This window comes from Chelonoidis abingdonii, chromosome 1 (assembly GCF_003597395.2).
Source record: "Chelonoidis abingdonii isolate Lonesome George chromosome 1, CheloAbing_2.0, whole genome shotgun sequence".
NCBI classification, from domain to species: domain Eukaryota; kingdom Metazoa; phylum Chordata; order Testudines; family Testudinidae; genus Chelonoidis; species Chelonoidis abingdonii.
In genome coordinates this window covers 86,994,492-87,015,119 of record NC_133769.1, presented here as the reverse complement: position 1 = coordinate 87,015,119, position 20,628 = coordinate 86,994,492, and the positions used below count along the sequence as shown (strand labels likewise).

Genomic DNA, 20,628 nt, shown 5'->3' with positions numbered 1-20,628 from the left:
ATAGTCCAGAAAGCTCTCTTCCTAGCCTCTACACAGCTGTCTAAAGCATGGAAGAGAATCAAAGAAATCTACCATTGACTGACTGACTTTTTGTTTTAGAGCATCGAACTGGAATGTTGGTATAGGATGAAAACCTGGAAAAAAAAAAATCAGGAGATGGGAAAGGGCAGAATGGATACTTTTGACACTACATATACCACCAAAGACTATGGGTTAATACAAGGAAAACAAGAAAGCAGAGGGGACTTTATAGTAAAGGGTGTGTTTTAGACTCCAAATATCACAGAATTGGAGAGAAGAGGAAATACTGTTAATAGCAATATTTTAAATCTTGAAGATTTTTAGCCACCAAGGATATGTCTACACTGCAGCTGGGACTGAGCCACCCAGGCTGGGTAGACAGACTTCCACTAGCAGGCTCGAGGTAGCGGCCTTAAACCTGTGGACATTGCAGTTTAGGCTAGAGTGTGGGCTCTCAAGCCCACTATTGTAATTGCACGAGCTCAAGCCTTGCCAGCATGTCTGTACATGTGGCCTGAGAGGATGCTTCCAGCTGCAGTGTAGACATACCCCCCAAGACATCTCAGACATTTTTAACTCTAGCTGAAGAGATCTGACCACGAACCAACTGAATTTAAGATGCAAAGAAGGGGAAGAGCAGCACATAATGATATTCTAACATGAGATTTCTGTAAAGCAAACTGTTATAATGGAGAAAGACATTGAGCAGCATAAAAGTTTTGGATGAGGGCAGGGGGAATGGAAAGTCTAAAGAAGGCAATTTGATCAGAGAATCTAGTGATTTTTAAATTTGGGATTAAGCCAAGGAGGGGTAGATTTAGGCTCGGTGATTGATTACTGGAAGTTTTAAACAATCCATCTCTCTGTTAGGGCTTTCTATGGCGTATCATTGTTGTACCTAATGCTCAGGACACTGTGCATACTTAATAGGTTTGGGGAAAACCACTGAAGGAAATAATGCCAACTGGAAGGGTGACTGGCAATTCCAAACATAGCAAGGCAGTTTTCATTAGGGGATTTTGCAGGACAGCATCACACTATCACTGAGTATTTGAAGGAAAAAACCAAACAGGAACAGGTTAAGATCAAGTCTTATTTACTTACTCCTCTTGGGAAAACTTGACAAGGCATTAATTTCTTTGTAAGAGACAGCATGAAAAGGTAGGGGCAATATATTCAGAAGGAAAGTTAAGTGCACAGTATTACCATGTTAATGGCATCTAATCTCCCCTACTATGTCAGGCCTACTTTAACAATGCCTCCTTTACACTCTTTATCTGGGGGCATAATCCGTGTGCAAGACAATACACCCAATAGTTTAGACATAAGATCAAAGTTGCAGCTCGAAACACACTACCAATATCCCTATACAATATAGACTGCTATGAACACAGACATATTATGCGTTTCTAACTCGTATTTCATAGGAAATAACATTTTGCAGTTGAGGGGAAAAAAATCTTCCTTTCTCATTCAATTTGTGATTGTTATTTAATGTCTGGAACAGACAACATAAAACATATGCCTTTACACAGGCCAAATCCTCTTTCATGGTAGACTTTTTTTTATTATTATTATTCAGCATGTCAAAGACATTGTATAATATGCTGCCAAAAGTCACCAGCCAATTTCAGAATTAATTTTAAACCAGCTATCTTGACTGCACAGCAGCAGGATGGAGTGTGGCCACTTCATACTCTGCTAGCAAGAATGTTTGTTTTGGGGTGGGGGGTTGGTCAACAAACCAACTTGCATTTAGATTTGGCTAATGCTTTTTTAAAATTTTGAATTTTACAGATTAAACTGTTTATCTTCTAAATACATTGAATTACCTTATGTATAGTTTTTCCAGGAGTATATAATGTCTTGCACAAAAGTCATTATTCACTGTCATGTGCTTAAATAATATTGAGTTATTTGCTACCAATTTTCATGTACCGGAACTTTCAACTTCACACATCACTTGTGCTCTATTTCTTTTGGTAATAATACCTTCATTATTCCATTAATTACTATTTACAGCAACCTCTTTAGTGTACATAGCTCCTTAGAGAATGTTAACCTTACAGCAGACTGACCAATTTTTCCCCTCCCCCATGGAAATAAAATGCTTTGTAATTATTACTAAAAAAAACAAACTTGTTTGCAAAAACAGTGATCAAAATGAATTGGTACTCAACTGTCTATGGAAATTAACAGGTAACACACTAGAGGTGAGACTAGATGATCATGATTGCTTTTGGCCTTGGAATCTGATTTGGCGGATGACAGAGGCAATGCAATTGTGTGGGTAGGACAATGGACAGATTCAACAGACCACAGTTCTGTTCCTGGCTCTACCATTAACCTGTTGTGTAACCTCGGTCATTTTGTGCCTGCTTTTGTTCCAACCCTCTTTCTATTTTGGCTGTTAGCTCTTCAACGCTGTGACTGACTATACAGCACCTGACACAACCTGGCATGATCTAGTTTGGGGCATCTAGGTGCCACTCTAGAAAAAATGATGACCTGATCCTGCACAAACATGACTCCACCAAAGTCATTCGGATCTCTCCAGACACACAAGGATCCACGCTAGCACTGCCTAATAAAGGACTGGAGCCTAAAACAGTAGTAGGCATAAGAGATGTAAAAAATCTCCTCATTATTGAGAGGTCGCTGCTTTTATAGGGCATTTTAATATAAAAATAGTTGAGCAGATGGTGGTGTGCTCTGCTGTTTCAGAGGAGTTATTTCCTCTCAGAATTGCACCCATCTAACATCCAGCAACCATGCCTTTTTTTCCCCCCAGAGGGCAAAGAGATGCAGGAATAGTATCTATGTAATGGTTGCTGGAGGCTGCCATGGAAAAACAAAAAAGGCAAGCTACCCCAAATGCCCCAGCCCCATTTTGCTAGGCACTATACAGAGATTTTAGATGCTGGCCTGGAACTGAGCTTCAGTTACACTGAAGTGTTCGGAAGTAATGTCAAATACAGCTAACAAATATTTATATGTATTTATACTTAGTGCCATACGGCAGGAGTCACTTCTTTCATTAAACAGATTCAATGGAACTTGTTTCAGTCCTCTGTCCCTTCCCATAAAATGGAGTATTTGCCAAGCTTTTGGCCTTCCAGGGTCCAAAAGGCAGCTGAGCTGGTCATAGATTAATGCTAACAATTAGCCTGTAGTCAAACCCTATCTTCCACTGTCCTGACTCCCCACAAATTTCACCCACGAGGCAAACTTCAGCTAGAACATGGAGGATATAAACATCAATCTTCTGAACTTGAGAGAGACTTTAGAAAAAGTATTTCTTAAGGGCCAAGCCTTCCCATGACAGGTTGGAAAGGCCCTGGTATCTTCAGTGACTACCCTGCCATGGCAGACGTCCCTTCCTCCACACAGCTACAACCATACAGTCGTGTGCATCTGACATAACCTTATTGAATGTTAGCTTTATAAATAGCTACATTTGGGAGCTCCAGGCAGTCTGTAAAAATATGAGTGAATTATACCTTGAAACTAAGCTGTAACTAGAGCTAGCTAGTTTCTGTAAGAGATGATAATTTTAGACACTTGTAAGGTGGTACCTGGAGGCAATTACATTACTTGCAACCATCAACAGCTGCAGGAGCCTAATATTATTTCATCTCAATCTTAAAGGTCATCTGTGTTTCACTTATTTAATTTCAGTCTTCTAGGAAGCCTGAGGCAATAAACTCTATTGCTGGGACTTTCCATCCTGATCATCTGTTCCTACGCATACAAGAATTTCAGAATCAAGTTTTATTTATGGAAAAAAGACTAATGATAGAACACTAATACAGAATTGATCAGCAAAACTCCTGTTTTTGTGGTTTACTTCCAGTATGGATAATGACACAGAGCAGAGAGACAAATTATTGTAATCATCTGTCTTTAGGAGTATTGAGTTTCTTGCGTCTTCTGTGATACCTGGAAGAAAAAAGAATTGCAGTGATAACAATTTGGTACATCATCTTGGATTTTCCTGACAAGATTTGTTTGTAACCAGTAGTCTACAGCCTACATATTAGTAGAGCTATAAAAAGATACACAAGAGCTGCTCAACACATTTGTCTCCTGTTCACAAGGTGTTACCTACATAAATAACACTGCCCCTTCTACTGCTGCATGAACAAGTACACAATACAACCAACTTGAAAATTCACATCTGAATTTTGTACCTACTTTATTTACAGCCACCACGACCAAGATTATTAAAAACAATTGGCAAATAAAACTTCAGTTTTCCCAAGTTATTTATGCTATGCACTTGATAGCACTTTGGATAAAATTCGTTTCACTAGATAGTCAGATAGCTTCTCCCTTCCTGAAAAGGGTCCTTAAAAGTCAAGAAAATAAAAAAATGACCTGATCCTTCATCAGGATCTGCTCATATGACTCCATCAATGACTCCCTCCCACTTTCTAAAAGCATTTAAAAAATTCTGAACATCCTTTAAAAAAAAAAAAAAAAGTATGGCCTAACTGGTATCATTTTTTAAATAGTCAGTTTCACTAAAAATTCAAGTGGACAGTGTCCTTTCCACTAAAGCTAGCACCACACTAAATCAGAAGATATTCTTGATTTCATATACAAGAAAATGAAATGTTGTTGTTTATTGCGAAAGAGCAGAGTTTTTACACATTTCTACAATCAATTCTTCCTCATCTAGTCCCATATGCTCTCTCTCATATAACTGCAGTCATTCAGGGACTAATTTGGACCAGCTCTTCAGTTCTCTGTTAATTTCAGCCAACCTAAAGTGTTATGAAGCCACTTTAGAAAGGACTCATAACAGAGGCTAAAACAGGCTTTGTTTCCACTGGCAGAGCTGAACACAGATAGTGCTTAAAGTAAAAGTAACTTGATCAGGAGTGCTTTCTCCTCACAAATCTTACCTTTTAAGAGACTGCAAATATAAGAGCTGACAATGCTTCCCTATCACAGGCCCTTTGAGACAAAGGCGCATCCACGGGTTTTCACAGTAATGTAAGGCTCTAAAAGCAACTACTACTAGGAAGGATTCTAGAAAGTTACCACTGGAGAATGTACGTATTCAAAAGGGGTGGACAATGCTGAGAATTTTATTTCCTAAAGGCTATAAGTCTCTGAAGAGAAAATAATTTGACCAAAGTGGGAGAACTGAGGTCAGTAACTAAGGTCTTGTCTATACTACGGACATATTACCAAGTTTATCAGCATTGCTGATATTAGTGTAGCTCCACTGTTGTTTGGAATGTTGGAAGCCCTAGTGTAGACTGCCACTGATAAGCACCATGTCATCTAATGCTGCTCAGAGCAGGTTTAATCAACAACAGAGATATTAGGCAGAAACTAATGTTCTTGGTCAAAGGTACTTTACATAATAGATTAATGTCTCACTGTGAAACCAATGAAGAATGCAATAATTATCATCTAATCAGATGAAGAAAAAAAAACCCCTTGACATTACTGTACAATATTCTTTTTAGTAAGATTCTAAGACAGTATTCTCCAGTGAAAATTACTTAAGGAATTTATCCCTATGTAAAATTAAGCGTTATGTAAAATACTTAATAGTCTGATGCTAAATATTACTATGTCATACCTAATGAGTTACTGTAGGAGTGATTTTAGCCCATGTTATTTATTCCTCTTACCCTTCGACCCCCAAAGGACAAATACTTCAGAAAACACACTTACTGTCCCACAGGGTACCAGCGATGTTTTGTTGTATAAAACATTTTGCTGAGCTCCTCAAATGTAGGACCTTTGCTATTCTTTAGCTCCTTCACTTCCAATCTAGATTTCAGCACTTGATCATGTGTTTCTTCTTTGTTATCCACTGGATCTGGTCGAGGTATGGGCTACAAAATCATCAGTAATGAGCACATTACTTTAGTACGCTCTTAGTATTTTTTAACTCTAACTAAAACATTTAACCACTCCCCTGAACTGTTCACAATCCATCACTGCAGTATTTTACTAGTGCATAAGAATCAGAAAGTAAAACGGTCTCAAAAGAAAATGTCTATTTAGTCTATCTTATCCAAGCTGAATAAGTGCAAGGAATACAAAGGACGCAAATGATAGAAAGAAAATTCATTTATCAAAATCTAAGGTTTTAGAGGCAGGTTAGGCTCCTACAGAAAGCCAGATTCACTTTGATTTTAATCAGTCTACTTTGTGCCTGTCCTACTCTGGTTGTAAATCTCTTTCCCAGAATTGTATCCCCCATGCCTACAGGAGGATCTGTCTGCATCCCCTGCAGGTGAATCTCTCCTGTGGAAGCTATAGCACAGAGAGATAAAGTGATTGGTTCAAGACCACACAGGAGTGAGTGGCAGTCAGGAGGAAAACCCAGATTTGTTCAATTCAGGTTCATATACTGCACCCCTCTCAATAGTATATTTTTCCCTGCTCCCAACAACAGTTTGAATTACCACTAGATCAGAGGTGGACAAACTACGGCCTGTGGGACCCTCCTGCCCGGCCCCGAGCTCCTGCCCCGGGAGGCTAGCCCCCGCCCCCCCACTGTTTCTCTTCCCCCGCAGCCTTAGCTCACTCAGCCGCCGGTGCAATGCTTTGGGCAGCAGGGCTGCGAGCTCCTGGGGCAGCACAGCTGCCAAGTCAGGACCTGACCCAGTGCTCTGTGCTGCGCAGTGGCATGGCTGGCTCCAGCCGGGTGGCGCAACTGCCTGTCCTGGTGCTCTGGGCAGTGCGGCTGTAGCGCCGTCAGCCACCAGTGCTCCAGCCAGTGTGGTAAGGGGACAGGGAACGGGGGGGTTGGACGGAGCAGGAGTCTCGGGGGCGAGAAACAGGGGGGGTTGGATAGGGGCGGGGGTGGCCAACGCCTGGCTGTTTCGGGAGACACTGCCTCTGCTAACCAGCCCGCCATACAATTTTGGAAACCTAATGTGGCCTTCAGGCTAAAAAGTTTGCCCGCCCCTGCTCTAGATAGTAGCCAAATTCATTATAAATGTATATCACAATACTCTAGCCATGTTATCCAGTGTACTGAGACACTTCATAAGAGCTAAAAAAGGGATAGCCCAAAAGAACATTGTTGGCCAAATTAAAGATTGTCTGTGCTTTCAAGCAAACAGGAAACAGTTGTGCAAATCTGTATATACCTGTGTGTGCTCATACGGAATTTCAACTGAAGGATGGTAGCAGACAATTGTCCTTCCATCCGATGTCAAGGCAAGTTCCACTTTACTATAAAAGATGAAAGCATTATATAGATCAGTGTATCTCTTTATTCACCCTCTTGCTCAGGTGAGAGCACTCTGAAAGAGACATGAGTCAGACTGGCTGACCAAGAAACCAGCGGAAAGTCTAGGGTATTACGTTCACAAGTTGTCTTTTGAACTTTGGAAAGCAATCTTGAAAATTTTACTGAGTGATTTAGCAGACTAAGAACCACTGATTTTCAATGGGACTTAGACTTCCGAGTCACTTAGACATCTTTGAAAATTGTATCCAGCACCAGGGTTAAATGCATAAGATTTCCAGATAGTTTCCTCATAGTATTTTGTATTTTTTTTAATATTTGGAAACTAGGCTTAAAATGTCTAGAAGATACCTAGAAGCCAGAACTAAAGCACAAAAGACAATGGCAACAAGCCCCTCTCAATAAATTTCAGGGCCAATGCCCTACAGAAGAGTCCAGCACCTCTAGTCCACTAGGCAGGAAAGGGAGCTGGGATTTCTACGAAGTGCTAGGCTCTACCAGTCAGCTTCTAGCTACTAAGCATGATAAATGTGAAGCTCTGCCAAACTCATTCTGCCGGAAGAGATGAGGCTTGTCTCATCTTCCCTGGAGAGCCTGTTAGCGTCTATGAGGTGAGAGGATCTACACTATTCTACGCTCCCTTCTCCACTTTTTTAGATTTCTATCCAGTAAAGAACTCCAGTAACTGATTATGTTGCTACTCAATTTTTCCAAGCAGCTGCATGAAAGTACCATGACTTCTGTCTAAGTACCAAAAAGCAGCCATGCTCTTTAATTTTCACTAGGCCTCTTAACAAACCTATGAATATCAGGAGAGGCACTACAGCCCTTTGTCTATACCAGGGATGGGCAACCTTTCAGCAGTGGTGTGCCGAGTCTTCATATATACACACTAATTTAAGGCTTCACATGCCAGTAATACATTTTAACGTTTTTTAGAAGGTCTCTCTACAAGTCTATAATATATAACCAAACTACAGTTATATGTAGAGTAAACAAGGTTTTCAAAACATTTCAGATGCTTTACTTAAATTAAAATGCAGATCTTATTAGTTTAGTGTGATCCTTGCCCTTGCTGAGTTTTCCAGTGTCTGGTGGCACGTATTTAGATACTTTAAGCTGCATACAGGCTTCTGAGTTATAACCTGATAACCGGCTGGCAGGAAGTCAGCGGCTGGAACCCCAGATCGGCAGCTGAGGTGAGTGGAGCTGGCAGCTTGTAGGGCTGAGCAGGGCTGGAAACCTGGACCCTGTCTGGCAGGGGGCCTGCGCTGGAAGCAAGGTGAGTGGGGCTGCAGCAGGGACCCCGGCTGGTAAGGGGCCAGCAGCCGGAACCCCAGAGCGGCAGTGGGCTGAATGGGTCAGGCCGCCCAGCTCTGGGGTTTCAGCCACCGGCTCCTGCCAGCTGGGGTCTTAGCCCACTGCCAGCCTGGGGTTCCTTCACCCAGGACAGCAGCAGGCACTGAGTGGGACTGGCGGCGGGATCCTGGCTGGCAAGAGGCCAGCAGCAGGAACCCCAGAGCAGCGGCAGGCTAAGCAGCTCAGCCTGCTGCCGCTCTGGGGTTTCCACCACCGGCTCCTGCCAGCTGGGGTCTCAGCCTGCAGTTCCTACCTCCAGGCCAGCAGGGGGTGCTGAGTGGGACCCTGTCTGGCAAGGGGCCAGCAGCAGGAACCCCAGCCTGCCCCGCGTGCCATCAAAAATTGGCTCGCATGCCACCTTTGGCACGTGTGCTGTAGGTTGCCGACCCCGGGTCTATAGATTCAGGAAGACAACACTGCATCAATTTTTCACATGATTCACATTTGGAACGTTAATTTCACAAGCCTTATGTCTAGAAATAAGGCTCTTCAGAAAATGGCTAGATCAATCCAAAACTTGCAGGAGGAATAATTGGCATAAGGAAATCAGCAAGACTAACAGCATGTAGGGCAATTACTCCCTGAAGCTATGGGTCAAATGACGTCCACAGTGGGTCAAAACAAGACTAACAGCATGTAGGGCAATTACTCCCTGAAGCTATGGGTCAAATGACGTCCACAGTGGGTCAAAACAGATTTGATTGTGTACCAGTTATAGTCTTCTGGAAGGACTGAATATGTAGATTTAAGGCGAGCACAATGCACTGCTCCATCTGTAAAGATGAGAAAAAACACCAATGAGAACAAATGAAACTGCAGCTGAATTAACTTTATACCCACATTCTGTTATCTCAAACATGAGCGAGGTCAACCAGAAATGCACATTTAGTTTAATTTTAACCAATCCATTTAGAAAGTGTCTGGAACATCACGCCAGTATTTCAATCCTGTTATAATACATATTTCTAAAACTGCAACTGGCCCAGTACGTGGGTGTTATCCCAGTGTTATCCTTGTAGTACTCCAAGAAGTTGCAAAATACCCATACCATACCGAACTGGCCAAGCACACTACTCCTAAAGTAATAGTTTTCTTACACAATGAAATAAGAACACTGCTATGCTAGAGGGTTGCATTACTTTGTTGCTGCTGTAGGCCAAGCTTTGCAGTCAGAGAAAGCAGCTTAATATGGGGCTGCCTGCTTCAAGTGCGTGTACAGGAGTGATGAAGGGAACCATGAGGAAGGCAGAAATAAAAATTATGGGGAGGTGATGGTTACGTTCCCCAGCCCCTGCTCACAGAGATGCCTTGTCCTTTACCCTCTAGTTACTCAGCCTATGTCTCCATCCTCTTCTCACCTGATCCCAGAGGTTGATCCCCTTGCCCAAAGCCCTGGCTGGGAATCAGTTCCCGCAAACACAGAGCCTGCTTTTCTCCTTCCAGGCAGTTTTTGAAGAGGTTGAGCTGAAACCCTAGGGTTTGTTATAGACAGTCTCTGCCTTGCCGCCCCCCCCCCCCCCCACACACCCGATTTTAGTCCCTGATTTTTCCATATCTACTTCCCCCATTCCTGGTCCTTGCTTCCTCACCACTCCCCCCCACCACAACTCACAGACCCCTGCCACTAAGCCCCCAGGTCCCTGCTCTCCCCTCCCATCCCACTACCCTCCAGTTCCTGCTGCTTCCCCCAACCCTACTCCTCCCTGCTTCATGTCCCTGTTTCTCCCTGACTCTCGAAACTCCTAAAACGCTTACTTTTCTTATACTCCAGGCTACAGACAGACAATCTCCCCATGCAAGTTAAGATACTGCCTCTGATACGCAGCAGCAGGGGGCACCACAGAGATTCCTCTGCCTGCAGTACTAGGCAGTCTGATTTTCCTGTAAAGCAGGCTGTCCTGGTTTTCCAATTTTCACCAAAATCAATAGGATTCTGCCCACTGGTGCCTAGAACATTCCCTGAAATGTTGGCACTGATCAGGTGCAGTGTTCAAAAACTATCACATTACATACAGATAAATAGAAATGCCAGGAAGTTATGTAGAGCCTTGCTTTGCCAGGCTAATAGATGTATAGAACAAGATAAATTATGAATACATAGACCATGACAACATCCAATTCCAAAAATGCTTTCATGTTTAATAGAATTGCAGCATCTTAACTTTTCCCCAAAACTGTTTGGGGTTTTAGTTCAACAGTAATTCATGAGCTCATGCCTCTTTACTACCCTGTGAACTGGCCAGAACCAGAAACAAACTCATACATTTTATAGCTATCTTATGATGTACTCTTCCACTTGTGTGGGTTTGTTATTTTTAAACATTAGCATTTCAGTGTGTCTCCACTCTGAAGATGATTTTATGAAGAAGTACATGTAGTGGTAATCTGAACTGAGATTTATAGGGTTTTTTTAAACTGATATTTTTCAGGGATTTATTAGGATAACATGCATATCTGTGTAAGAAATTAGGCTCATGAACTCCAAACTCTGAAACTCCAAACTCCAGATATCTGAAAGTGATCATAAAAATAACTAGTCTGGATACAGTTCTTCTAATGTTCCATTATTCTACTGTTTACTACAAGTATGGATATTGTTAAATATTAATACTCCATTGCTTATGGCAGACACGACACCAGTGTCTTACTTCCCACGTATTTCACAAAACCAGGCACAAAAACCTAAAGCGAGGCCTAGTCTACAACAGAAAGTTTTACTGGCAAAACTCTTCTTTTGTTGGCACTGCCTAGTGCTCATTCACACTTACAGCTTCAGTGTAGCGAGAGATTTTATTGACACCACACTTCAAGCTCTGAATTACATTCACAGGAAACAATAAGGAGTTCTGGGAAGCAGAAAACCCAGAATCAGCACAACTGACAAAACATTTTTCTTCCAACTTTTGTGGTCACAATTTAGAAGAAGCAACATAGCTCATCATCGACTTTATATGAAGATGGAAATACTGTAAGATTTTCTTGGTGGTGCTTACACCAGAGTCCCAGCGCTTTTTCTTCCACATATTGCTATCTTCAACTAACACCTCCCCAAAAGCCAATCTGAAATACCGCAAAATCATAATATTGCATATTATTGCTCCTTGTTCAAGAGAAGGTAAACATGAGCCTAAGAAATCAAGTTTTCAAATCTCAGATTCCTCCTAATCTTAAAATGCTCTTTAAAGCTTGGTTAATGGAGCTAATCTATTTTAAAGTTCAACACTGGAAACTTCAAGGGCAACCAAGTCAAAACGTGACTTAGTAACACAGCACATAACTCCATAAATATCAAATTTTAGCCAGGTGAAATATAAAGGTCACTTCCCTGCCTGTGTTACTGTAAACTTTGCTCAGAACTAAGTATCAATGCAAGAGTCTTTTAAAACAGAAAAAGAAGAAAACCAGAAAATTTCTAAACATAGGATTTTCATAAAGCAGCACTATTTCTTACTCTGTATTGAGGCCTGCCTACTGAATGTTGCTACATGCATCCACGTAGTACTGGACCACACAGCTCTTCTCAATGCTATTGCCATGGTCACAGGAGACAGAAAATTGGTGCTGGAGAAAGAAATATTCTGGACGCAAATGGTATCCTTTTTACTGCAGTGCACACTTCTGAAGAAGCAGGTTTCATCACTGTTCAGGAGACAGAAGGGTTGACAATTAGTTTATTTATAAAAGATTCCAGATCTATGAAAGATATGACTTGCACAGCACCTTATATATTGTTCAACAAGTGCTGGAAATATTTGTAATGAGTTAAGAATTAGCATCCACTTACTAAATAGTACTCCTAAGGGAATTCTGTGCACAACAAATTTAAAATTCTGCATAATTTTATCAAAATAACACAGTGATTATATTGTTATTTTGACAAATAAAATTATGCAGAATTTTAAATTTTTTGTGCACAGAATTTTTAATTTTTGGTGCAGAATTCCGTCAAGAGTACGTTAGTTCTGGGTGGCACAATCTGGGTGTGGGCAGCTCAGTGGAGGGGTCCATGTGTGTGTGTGTGTGGGGGAGATCAGGATGCATAGGGGCTCATTGGGGGGTTCTGGGTGCAGGGGGAATGGGGCTCTGTAGGGGACTCCTGATGAAGGTAGTTAGGGCTCAGCTGGGGGAGGAGGTGTGGGGACTCAGCAGGCAGTCTGGGTGCTGAGGGAGTGGGGCTTGGTGGGGTGGGGATCAGGGTACAACTGCTTAGGGGGCTCCCAATGCAGAGGGTGAGGCTTGGGGAGGAGGGTGTGGGGGTTCTGGGTGCAGAGAGGTCTGGGTGCCAGAGGCTTCGATGCAGGGGGTCAGGCTTGGTGGGGTGGGGGTGGCTTGGTGGGAGGGTTCTGGGTGCAGGGGAGAATAGGCTCGATACGAAGGGAGGTGGGAGGAGAGCAAAGAGGGGGAGCAGCTTCCCGTACTGTGACCCCTCCCCCCTGTGGCTGAGGAGCAATGGGGCCAGGAAGGGATCACTGTACGTGGCGCTGCTCCCCCGTCTGCCCGGCCCCACTGCACCTAACCCCCTCCCCACCAAGCCTCATCACCCCCCACCCAGAACTCCCACCCCACTGAGCCTGACCCCCTCTTCATGCAGGCTCCCCCCCCCCCTACTGTAGAGCTTCCTGCACTTGGGGGAGATTTCTGGGGGTTGATTTGACCCAGCCCTGGCTGCTCCGTGCAGAGAACGGGGAGAGAGACTTATCTGCGCTGCCAGGGAGGGGTGAGTGAGCGAGCACTGGTGCACTAACAGCAGAAGCTTTGCAGGAGGAGGCACCTATGGTGAGTGTTCTACCCACTGTGCTAAAAGTTATAAGGTGGATACCACCACCTCCTCCAACCAGATTTTGAATGGGACCACTCTAGTAAGCAGCCTCTAAGCACACCTACCAGATCAGGCTAATCACTTGACTTATGTGGACAAATACCTATCTTCCCTTCCCTTCCCAAACTGCCCTGCGGCTTAGGCAGGAGATAGGCGTCTGGATGCTTAGAGTAAGGATGCACTGCGCATGCTCAAAGGCAGAAAGTTAGGCACCGTAGGAACTTTTATCCTGAAAACGTAGGCACTGAGTGAGTTCAAGCACCTACAAGGTTCATTGGAAGTTTTAGCAATCACAGTGGAACCTAAAACTTGCACTTGGGCCTTTAAGTATCTCTGTGAATCTAGTCCAGGGGTTGGCAACCTTTCAGAAGTGGTATGCCAAATCTTCATTTATTCACTCTAATTTAAGGTTTCAAATGCCAGTAATACATTTTAACATTTTTAGAAGGTCTCTTTCTAGAAGTCTATAATATATAACTAAACTATTGTTGTATGTAAAGTAAATAAGGTTTTTAAAAAAGTTTAAGAAGCTTCATTTAAAATTAAATTAAAATGCAGATCTCCCCGGACTGGTGGCCAGAACCCCGGCAGTGTGAATGCCACTGAAAATCAGTTGGCATGCCACCTTTGGCACGTGTGCCATAGGATGCCTACCCCTGAGCTAGTCCTCAGTCTCTATAATATACAGTGTATGGGCCTGGCTTCTTCAGATCTTGATAAGAACATCAGCATCCTTTTCAGAACACTTCAGAATCAGTGTTGTCAGCAAAACCACCCCCACAGCAGACATGTATAGGCTCTGGCACTGCTGTCAAACCGATATACACCTCTACCCCGATATAACGCGACCTGATATAACACGAATTTGGATATAACGCGGTAAAGCAGTGCTCCGGGGGGGAAGGGGGGGTTTGCACACTCTGGCGGATCAAAGCAAGTTCGATATAGTGCAGTTTCATCTATAACGTGTTATGATTTTTTGGCTCCCAAGGACAGCATTATATCAGCATAGAGGTGTATTTAAAACATTTCTCCTCGAGTCCTAATAGCTATGCCAATCAGGCGTGTAAAGAGGGAATGACCTGCCAGGTAGCTTGCCTGTAATGAAAGACATCCTATGCAACTTCATCAGAAACAAATGCAGAGCATGTCTAGTAACTGCCACACCTCATTTCTGGATGTTTCTGGATCAGGACATCTGCTCTGCACTTTTCAAATGTGCTGAGACATAACATCACAATAAGTGAGATGAAGATATTTTTGTTGCAGCCTGTGCTCTTGCATATCGCACTAAGACTTATTAATATTACCATCATAATGTAAGAGGGGTATAAGATAATGCTGTGTTTGTGAGTTAAATTTTCCTGGGAGCACATAGTTAATAAAGGTAAGGTTTACAGCACGTGTGGTTAGCAAGCAGATAGAAGCTGAGATCAAAAAGGAATCTTTACAGTTTAAAGCACCAAACTGTAGATTAACTGGTTAATTCTCATGGGACAAGAGTGCCACCACTGTGTGTACACTGCTCCTACAGGGGAGTGCCAACAATCTCTGAATGCATGGCAGGATCTACCACAACAGTCAGGCCTTCATTGTCCTGAACGCCACATAGCGCAGAGAAGGACCCTGGTCACCTTAAATTAACCTTGAACCATATAGTGAAACTTTGTCAGCACAAAACTGATACCTGTGAAATACTGTAAAGGCTTTTTACAAAGAGCGACACTCAGAAAAGTTAAGCTCCACTGCTTTCATCCTTTTCTTTAGGCTTCAAATAAAAAACAAAACTAAGTTACACTGGGACTATAAAAGCCTTTAAAAATATTCAAGACAGATCAAAGGATAGATGATTAATATATTGTGTTTTGGGGAAAGACTCCCATAATCTTCTAGGTTGCCCTGTCATCAAAACTAAGGCTACTTTATTTATGAACAAGAGCATCCACACAGCGATTTAAGGAGCTGTGACTTATGTGCATTAACTTCACACCTCTGTTGTCTTCACATATACGAGCCCTTAGTAAGGGAAGGGAATAAGGGAATTTGAGGGAGGAAAAGCCACTGTTAATTCCTTTACATTAAAATGCTTTAACTGGTTTTCCATGACAAGCATACAAATGGGGGGCTGCAGATGCTTCTGATGCAGTATTAACCACACAATCAGCAAGAGAGTTGCAAAGCCATGAACAATAATGGTGCATCTAACATATAAGCCAGCCTCCCCCGTCCAGCCCCGTGAAGAGCAGGACCCAGGCCGGAATCCCAGGAAGGGGGAATAAAGGCAGAGAACACGGCAGACGTTACTGCGCATGCTCAGTTCGCAGACTTATTAACAGCCGAACAGCAATTCGATTTGGCTGCAGGAGCAGATTGTGACGTTACATCTTCGACAGCTCACGCGCGGCTCAGCCTCCCGCCACGGCCCATCATCGCCTTCCATCCCTCGGCGCCCCCATCCCGTGAGCCCACTAGTCACACAGCACCGCTGGAGCCCAGAACCAGGCCGCGCCCGGCCGGTTGGCAGCAGCGATTACCTGGCCCCGCCCGGAGAGCGGCTCCATCATCTTGTTCTGCGAGCCTCTACAGATTCAACTGAGAGACGTTCAATTAATCAATCAGTCTGTATGTAGCGGCCAGCTGCCTTCCTCGCCGTGACCGGAAGCAGCGATGTACATTTCCGGTGACGTAGACACACCCTCAAAGCATGATGGGAAATGTAGTCTACTGCGGTGTATAGGCACACTGTAAAGAGCGTCCAAACCTCCTGCACGAGGGGTGCCTTCCCAGCCCTGTCCCCTTCTCCCCCCCCCACCCCACCAAGGGTGCTAGAACCAGCCCCACCCTCTTACCTGCCACCAGTAGGGGTGCCATGCCAAGTCCAGCCCTGCCCATCACCAGCTCAGGATACTAGCCTTGTCCCCCCACCTGCCTCCAGATAGGGGTGCCAGGCGCACCCCCACCCGCCAGCCAAAGGAGTGTCAAGTCCAGCCCCAGCCCCACCCCTCCCTCTCCTGTGCCATGAGAGGTGCCAACCCAGTCCAACCCTGCCCACCACCAGACAAGAATGGCAGGCCCAGACCTGCCTGCTACCAAGACAGGGGTGCAGACCCAGCCCTGCCCCTCCCTCTTGCATGCCATCAGCTTGGGGTGCCAGGCCCAGCCCCCACCCTGCCATAGGGGTGCCAGGCCCAGCCCCTCTGTCCCGCCACAAGCTAGGTATGCCAGCCCCCCTGCCTACCACCAGCCAGGAGTGCCAGGACCAGCCCCACCCCTCTCTCCCTCCTGCCACCAGCCAAGGGTGCCAGGCCCAGCCCCCACCCTGCCTGTCACTAGCCAGGAGTGCCAGGTCCAGCATTGCCTCTGCCACCAGCAAGGGGTGCCAGGCCCCAGCATCGCACCAATCCTAGTGGTGTCAGGCCCAGCAGTGCCAGCCACATGGCCTTTAGCTGAAGTGCAAGGTCGTCTCCATAATGTTACCTCAAAGGCTGTTTTCTTCCATCTTTATTCAGGTAATGCTTCCATTAATCTTCAGTGGGAGTCGTGTCTGAAATAAGGATTGCAGGATTGGGCACAGGTTATCTTCATAGGTCACTGATAAATATCCAGCATTAATTCTAGGCAGTTTACAGACAATGACCATGGCTTGTTTAATTTTTGGCTCCTTAAATGCTGCATGGTTAGATTCTTGTTTACTGGCTTTTGTTTCTCTCCTAATGGTCCCTATATTTGGAGTAGCATTTAACAGATACTTTATTGGATGGAAACAGGAATTTACACAGAGATCGTCAGACAAGTGGTCCATCTAGGCAAGTTGCTAAATTGAGATGTTTCAGTAAAAGCATAAAATTCCTACAGTGCATAATGACATTAACGTGTCCATGGGGAATTATCTTCCTAAGCATTTAGTAATAATAATTTAGTGATAGCTAGACAATAAAATATATTGACACAATAATTTGAAGGTATCTTTCTCATTGATAATTATTACTGATTTCATAAACTTGTGGGCTGGCAGCAGCTTTCTGCATTAGATTGCATAGTAGTTGAGAGGTTCAGTCTATCAGCTTGCTGAACGGGGAGAATATTTATTTGTAACCTTATTTTGCAGTAATGGTACAGGATCTTTCAGACTGGAGTGGCTTCTGGAGCAAGATCCAGTTCCGTTGTAACTGCTCAGGAAGGGGAACGAAGGCATTCTTATTTCTCTTATAAAATTGAATTATTTACATTTCAGATGCTTGAAGCATGTAGCGATTCAGTTGCTGTGGAGATGCAGTATTGATTTGGCATTTGAGTCCCAGTAACAACGATAAAACAACAAAAACGAAGGAGACAGATCAATGTCATACATTACTGGCATGCCATTGAAACATCCCTGTCCTTCGAGGTCACTTCAGCCAGCCAGTTCTTAACTCCTTCAGTGGAGTCTCTTCCCATTTTGGAGGTACTCAGATATTCTCCTATTAAAAGTCTGTAGGGCAGCAGTTTTCAACCTGCGGCCCAATTAGCACACAGCTGCAGCCCAGCTATGTACTAAAGACCCCTGGGCCCATGCCATGGGGTTCGAGTTCTGGGCTGCCTGGGGTAGCCAGCTGGCATGGTTGGTGGTCCAGGGCAGCTGACTAGCCCGTTGTGGGCGGGGGTCTGGGCCGACCGGCTGGGCACATGCGGCCCACACTGATAAATAGGTTGATAACCTCTGCTCTAGGGCCTTTGAGATATCGTCACACAATTTGATCTTGTTTACATTTGATCCTAGGTGTCATCTTTTTCAGGGCAGTCATCTTTGGAAGCCTCAACTCCTTCAGCAAAATTTACCTCATTCTGCAGTTATGTCTATTGCTGCAGAATAATTGGTTGCACTGCTAAATTTGCAAGGCTACGTGTAGGATTTTAACTAGAATGCATTAGACATCAATTGTGATCTCTCAGTTCCAGCAGAAAAACATTTTTGCCCATGAATGATCTCTTGTCAAAGGCAGACATCCATTCTCATCCTCCTGGACCTCTCTGCAGCTTTCAATCCTGCTGAACATGAGATGCTGCAGTCTCACCTGAGGGTATGTCTACACTACGGGGATTATTCCGATTTTACATAAACCGGTTTTGTAAAACAGATTGTATAAAGTCGAGTGCACGCTGCCACACTAAGCACATTAATTCGGTGGTGTGCGTCCATGGTCCGAGGCTAGCATCAATTTCTGGAGCATTGCACTGTGGGTAGCTATCCTATAGTCTCTCAGTCTCCCCCGCCCATTGGAATTCTGGGTTGAGACCCCAATGCATGATGGTGCAGAAACAGTGTCGCGGGTGATTCTGGGTAAATGTCGTCACTCATTCCTTCCTCCGTGAAAGGAACGGCAGACAATCATTTCGCGCCCTTTTTCCCTGGATTGCCCTGGGAGACGCCATAGCACGGCAACCATGGAGCCCGTTCAGCCTTTTTTTACTGTCACCGTATGTCTACTGGATGTTGCTAACAGACATGGTACTGCAGCGCTACAACAGCAGCATTCATTTGCCTTTGCAAGACAGCAGAGACAGTTATCAGTTGTTCTGTACTGTCTGCCATACCATTGTAAATTGGCCCAATTGTAAATTGGGCGATGAATGATGGTTATCAGTCATTTCTGTACGTTCTGCTGCTGTCATGGGGTGCTTCCTGGCTGCCTTTGCTGGTATCGGCCGGGGCACGTATGGACAAAAATGGGAATGACTCCCCGAGTCAATTTCCTCTCCGTTATGTTTTGCTCTAAAAATAGAGTCAAGTCTGTCTAGAATATGGGGCAAGTGTCTACTAGAGAAACCAACCAGAGAGCACAGCGCTGGTCCGAGCATGTCAGAGATCCGCAGAAATGATGAGCTGCATATGCATTCTAGGGGTGCCCCTGCTAACAACCCACCATGCTTGCCCCTCGCCACAGCTTCCCCAAACCCTCCTGGGCTACCGTTGGCAGTGTCCCCCCATTTGTGTGAGAAGTAATAAAGAATGCAGGAATAAGAAACACTGACTTGTTAGTGAGATAAAATGATGAGGGAGGAAAAGTCTCCAGCTTGCCTATGAATAGTCCATGCAGGACATTAAAGATTGGTGTGGGGGAGAGGAGGCCCAAGGCTCCCGCTGCTTGATAGTCAGGCAGTACAGAATCTTTTCTTACATGAAAGGACATGGGGGGGGCTGAGTGGAGCTGACAGCCCCCAGTTGCTATGATGAGTAACGGGTTACCAAGCCATTCTGCTACCATCTTACTGGAATGACCACCCCGGACCGGGAGTCATTCCTATTTTTACCCAGGCGCCCTCGGCTGACCTCACCCTGAGGCCAGCCAGGAGCACTCATAGCGGATGATGACAAGGATGGCTATCAGTTTCCTACTGCAATGGTACGGTCCGCCACTGGGAAGGGGAGGAGAGAGGATGTTCAGCGTTTACAGTGCTGCAGCACCATGTCTACCAAGCAGCATGCAGTAACACATATATTGTGAGCATTGAACACAAAGGTCAAAGAAAACTAATTCTCATTTCCCTTTCTTTCAGGTGGGGAGGGGAGGGTAAATGCTAAATGATGATAACTACACTGGAAAACACACCGGTGAAAAATGTTTTTTTTGACCCTGCGCAGCAGGCACTGCATGGGACGTGCCTCAGCCCAGAATGGCCGCAGAATGCTTACTTCGGAGACCTGCACTGTGGGCGCATGTGCTGGGATAGCTGGATGGTCTCCAGTACCCGTTCCTCCCTACCCTCCATTGAGCGTCCATTTTTGATTCTTTGCCTTTCCGTTTATGCTTGTCACCACTGCACAATGTGTGGTCCCTGCTGTGGGACTCTGAAAATCATAGCATATGGAAGAATTTCTTGTTCAAAGATTGCCTCTTGGCATTTCATTCTCTCTATAACGGAGCGCACCTACATGCACAGCACTACACAATGCACAGATTTGTCTCTCTCTCCTACAGCGCCTCACGATCCAGCTGTCGTCCGCACAGAAGATCCGGCACGCGTCCATGCTAGGACCGCGCTCACTTATTTGGATATTGGTCGACCTGCGGAGCCTCCAAGCCAGAGCAGCTGTGAACCACCATGCGAATCAGAGCTCTACATCGTGGGCAAACAGGAAATGAAATTCAAAAAGTTCCGCTTTGGGCATTTCCTTCTATCCTGCCACTGCACTGAGTCAGAAATTCTGCTGCTCCTAGAGGCAGTC

At 44.6% G+C, this 20,628-nt stretch overlaps 1 protein-coding gene across 2 annotated transcripts; it reads right to left on the bottom strand.

Moving 5' to 3' along the window:
* Nucleotides 1-1,100: 1,100 nt before the first annotated feature.
* Nucleotides 1,101-16,115, bottom strand: MRPL42 (mitochondrial ribosomal protein L42). 2 transcript variants are annotated; one of them, XM_032774916.2, is made up of 7 exons: nucleotides 15,956-16,115; nucleotides 12,054-12,241; nucleotides 9,312-9,375; nucleotides 7,143-7,227; nucleotides 5,713-5,876; nucleotides 4,929-4,980; nucleotides 1,101-3,960 (listed from the first exon to the last, which is right to left on the bottom strand). In XM_032774916.2, exons 2-6 carry the CDS (start codon nucleotides 12,136-12,138, stop codon nucleotides 4,932-4,934), a joined length of 447 nt encoding a protein of 148 aa, XP_032630807.1. In that variant the 5' UTR covers nucleotides 12,139-12,241; nucleotides 15,956-16,115; the 3' UTR covers nucleotides 1,101-3,960; nucleotides 4,929-4,931. The 2 variants fall into 2 exon arrangements, with proteins under 2 accessions (XP_032630807.1, XP_032630808.1); XM_032774917.2 differs by lacking the exon at nucleotides 4,929-4,980 and having other exon boundaries at nucleotides 15,956-16,110.
* Between the last annotated feature and the right edge of the window lie 4,513 nt (nucleotides 16,116-20,628).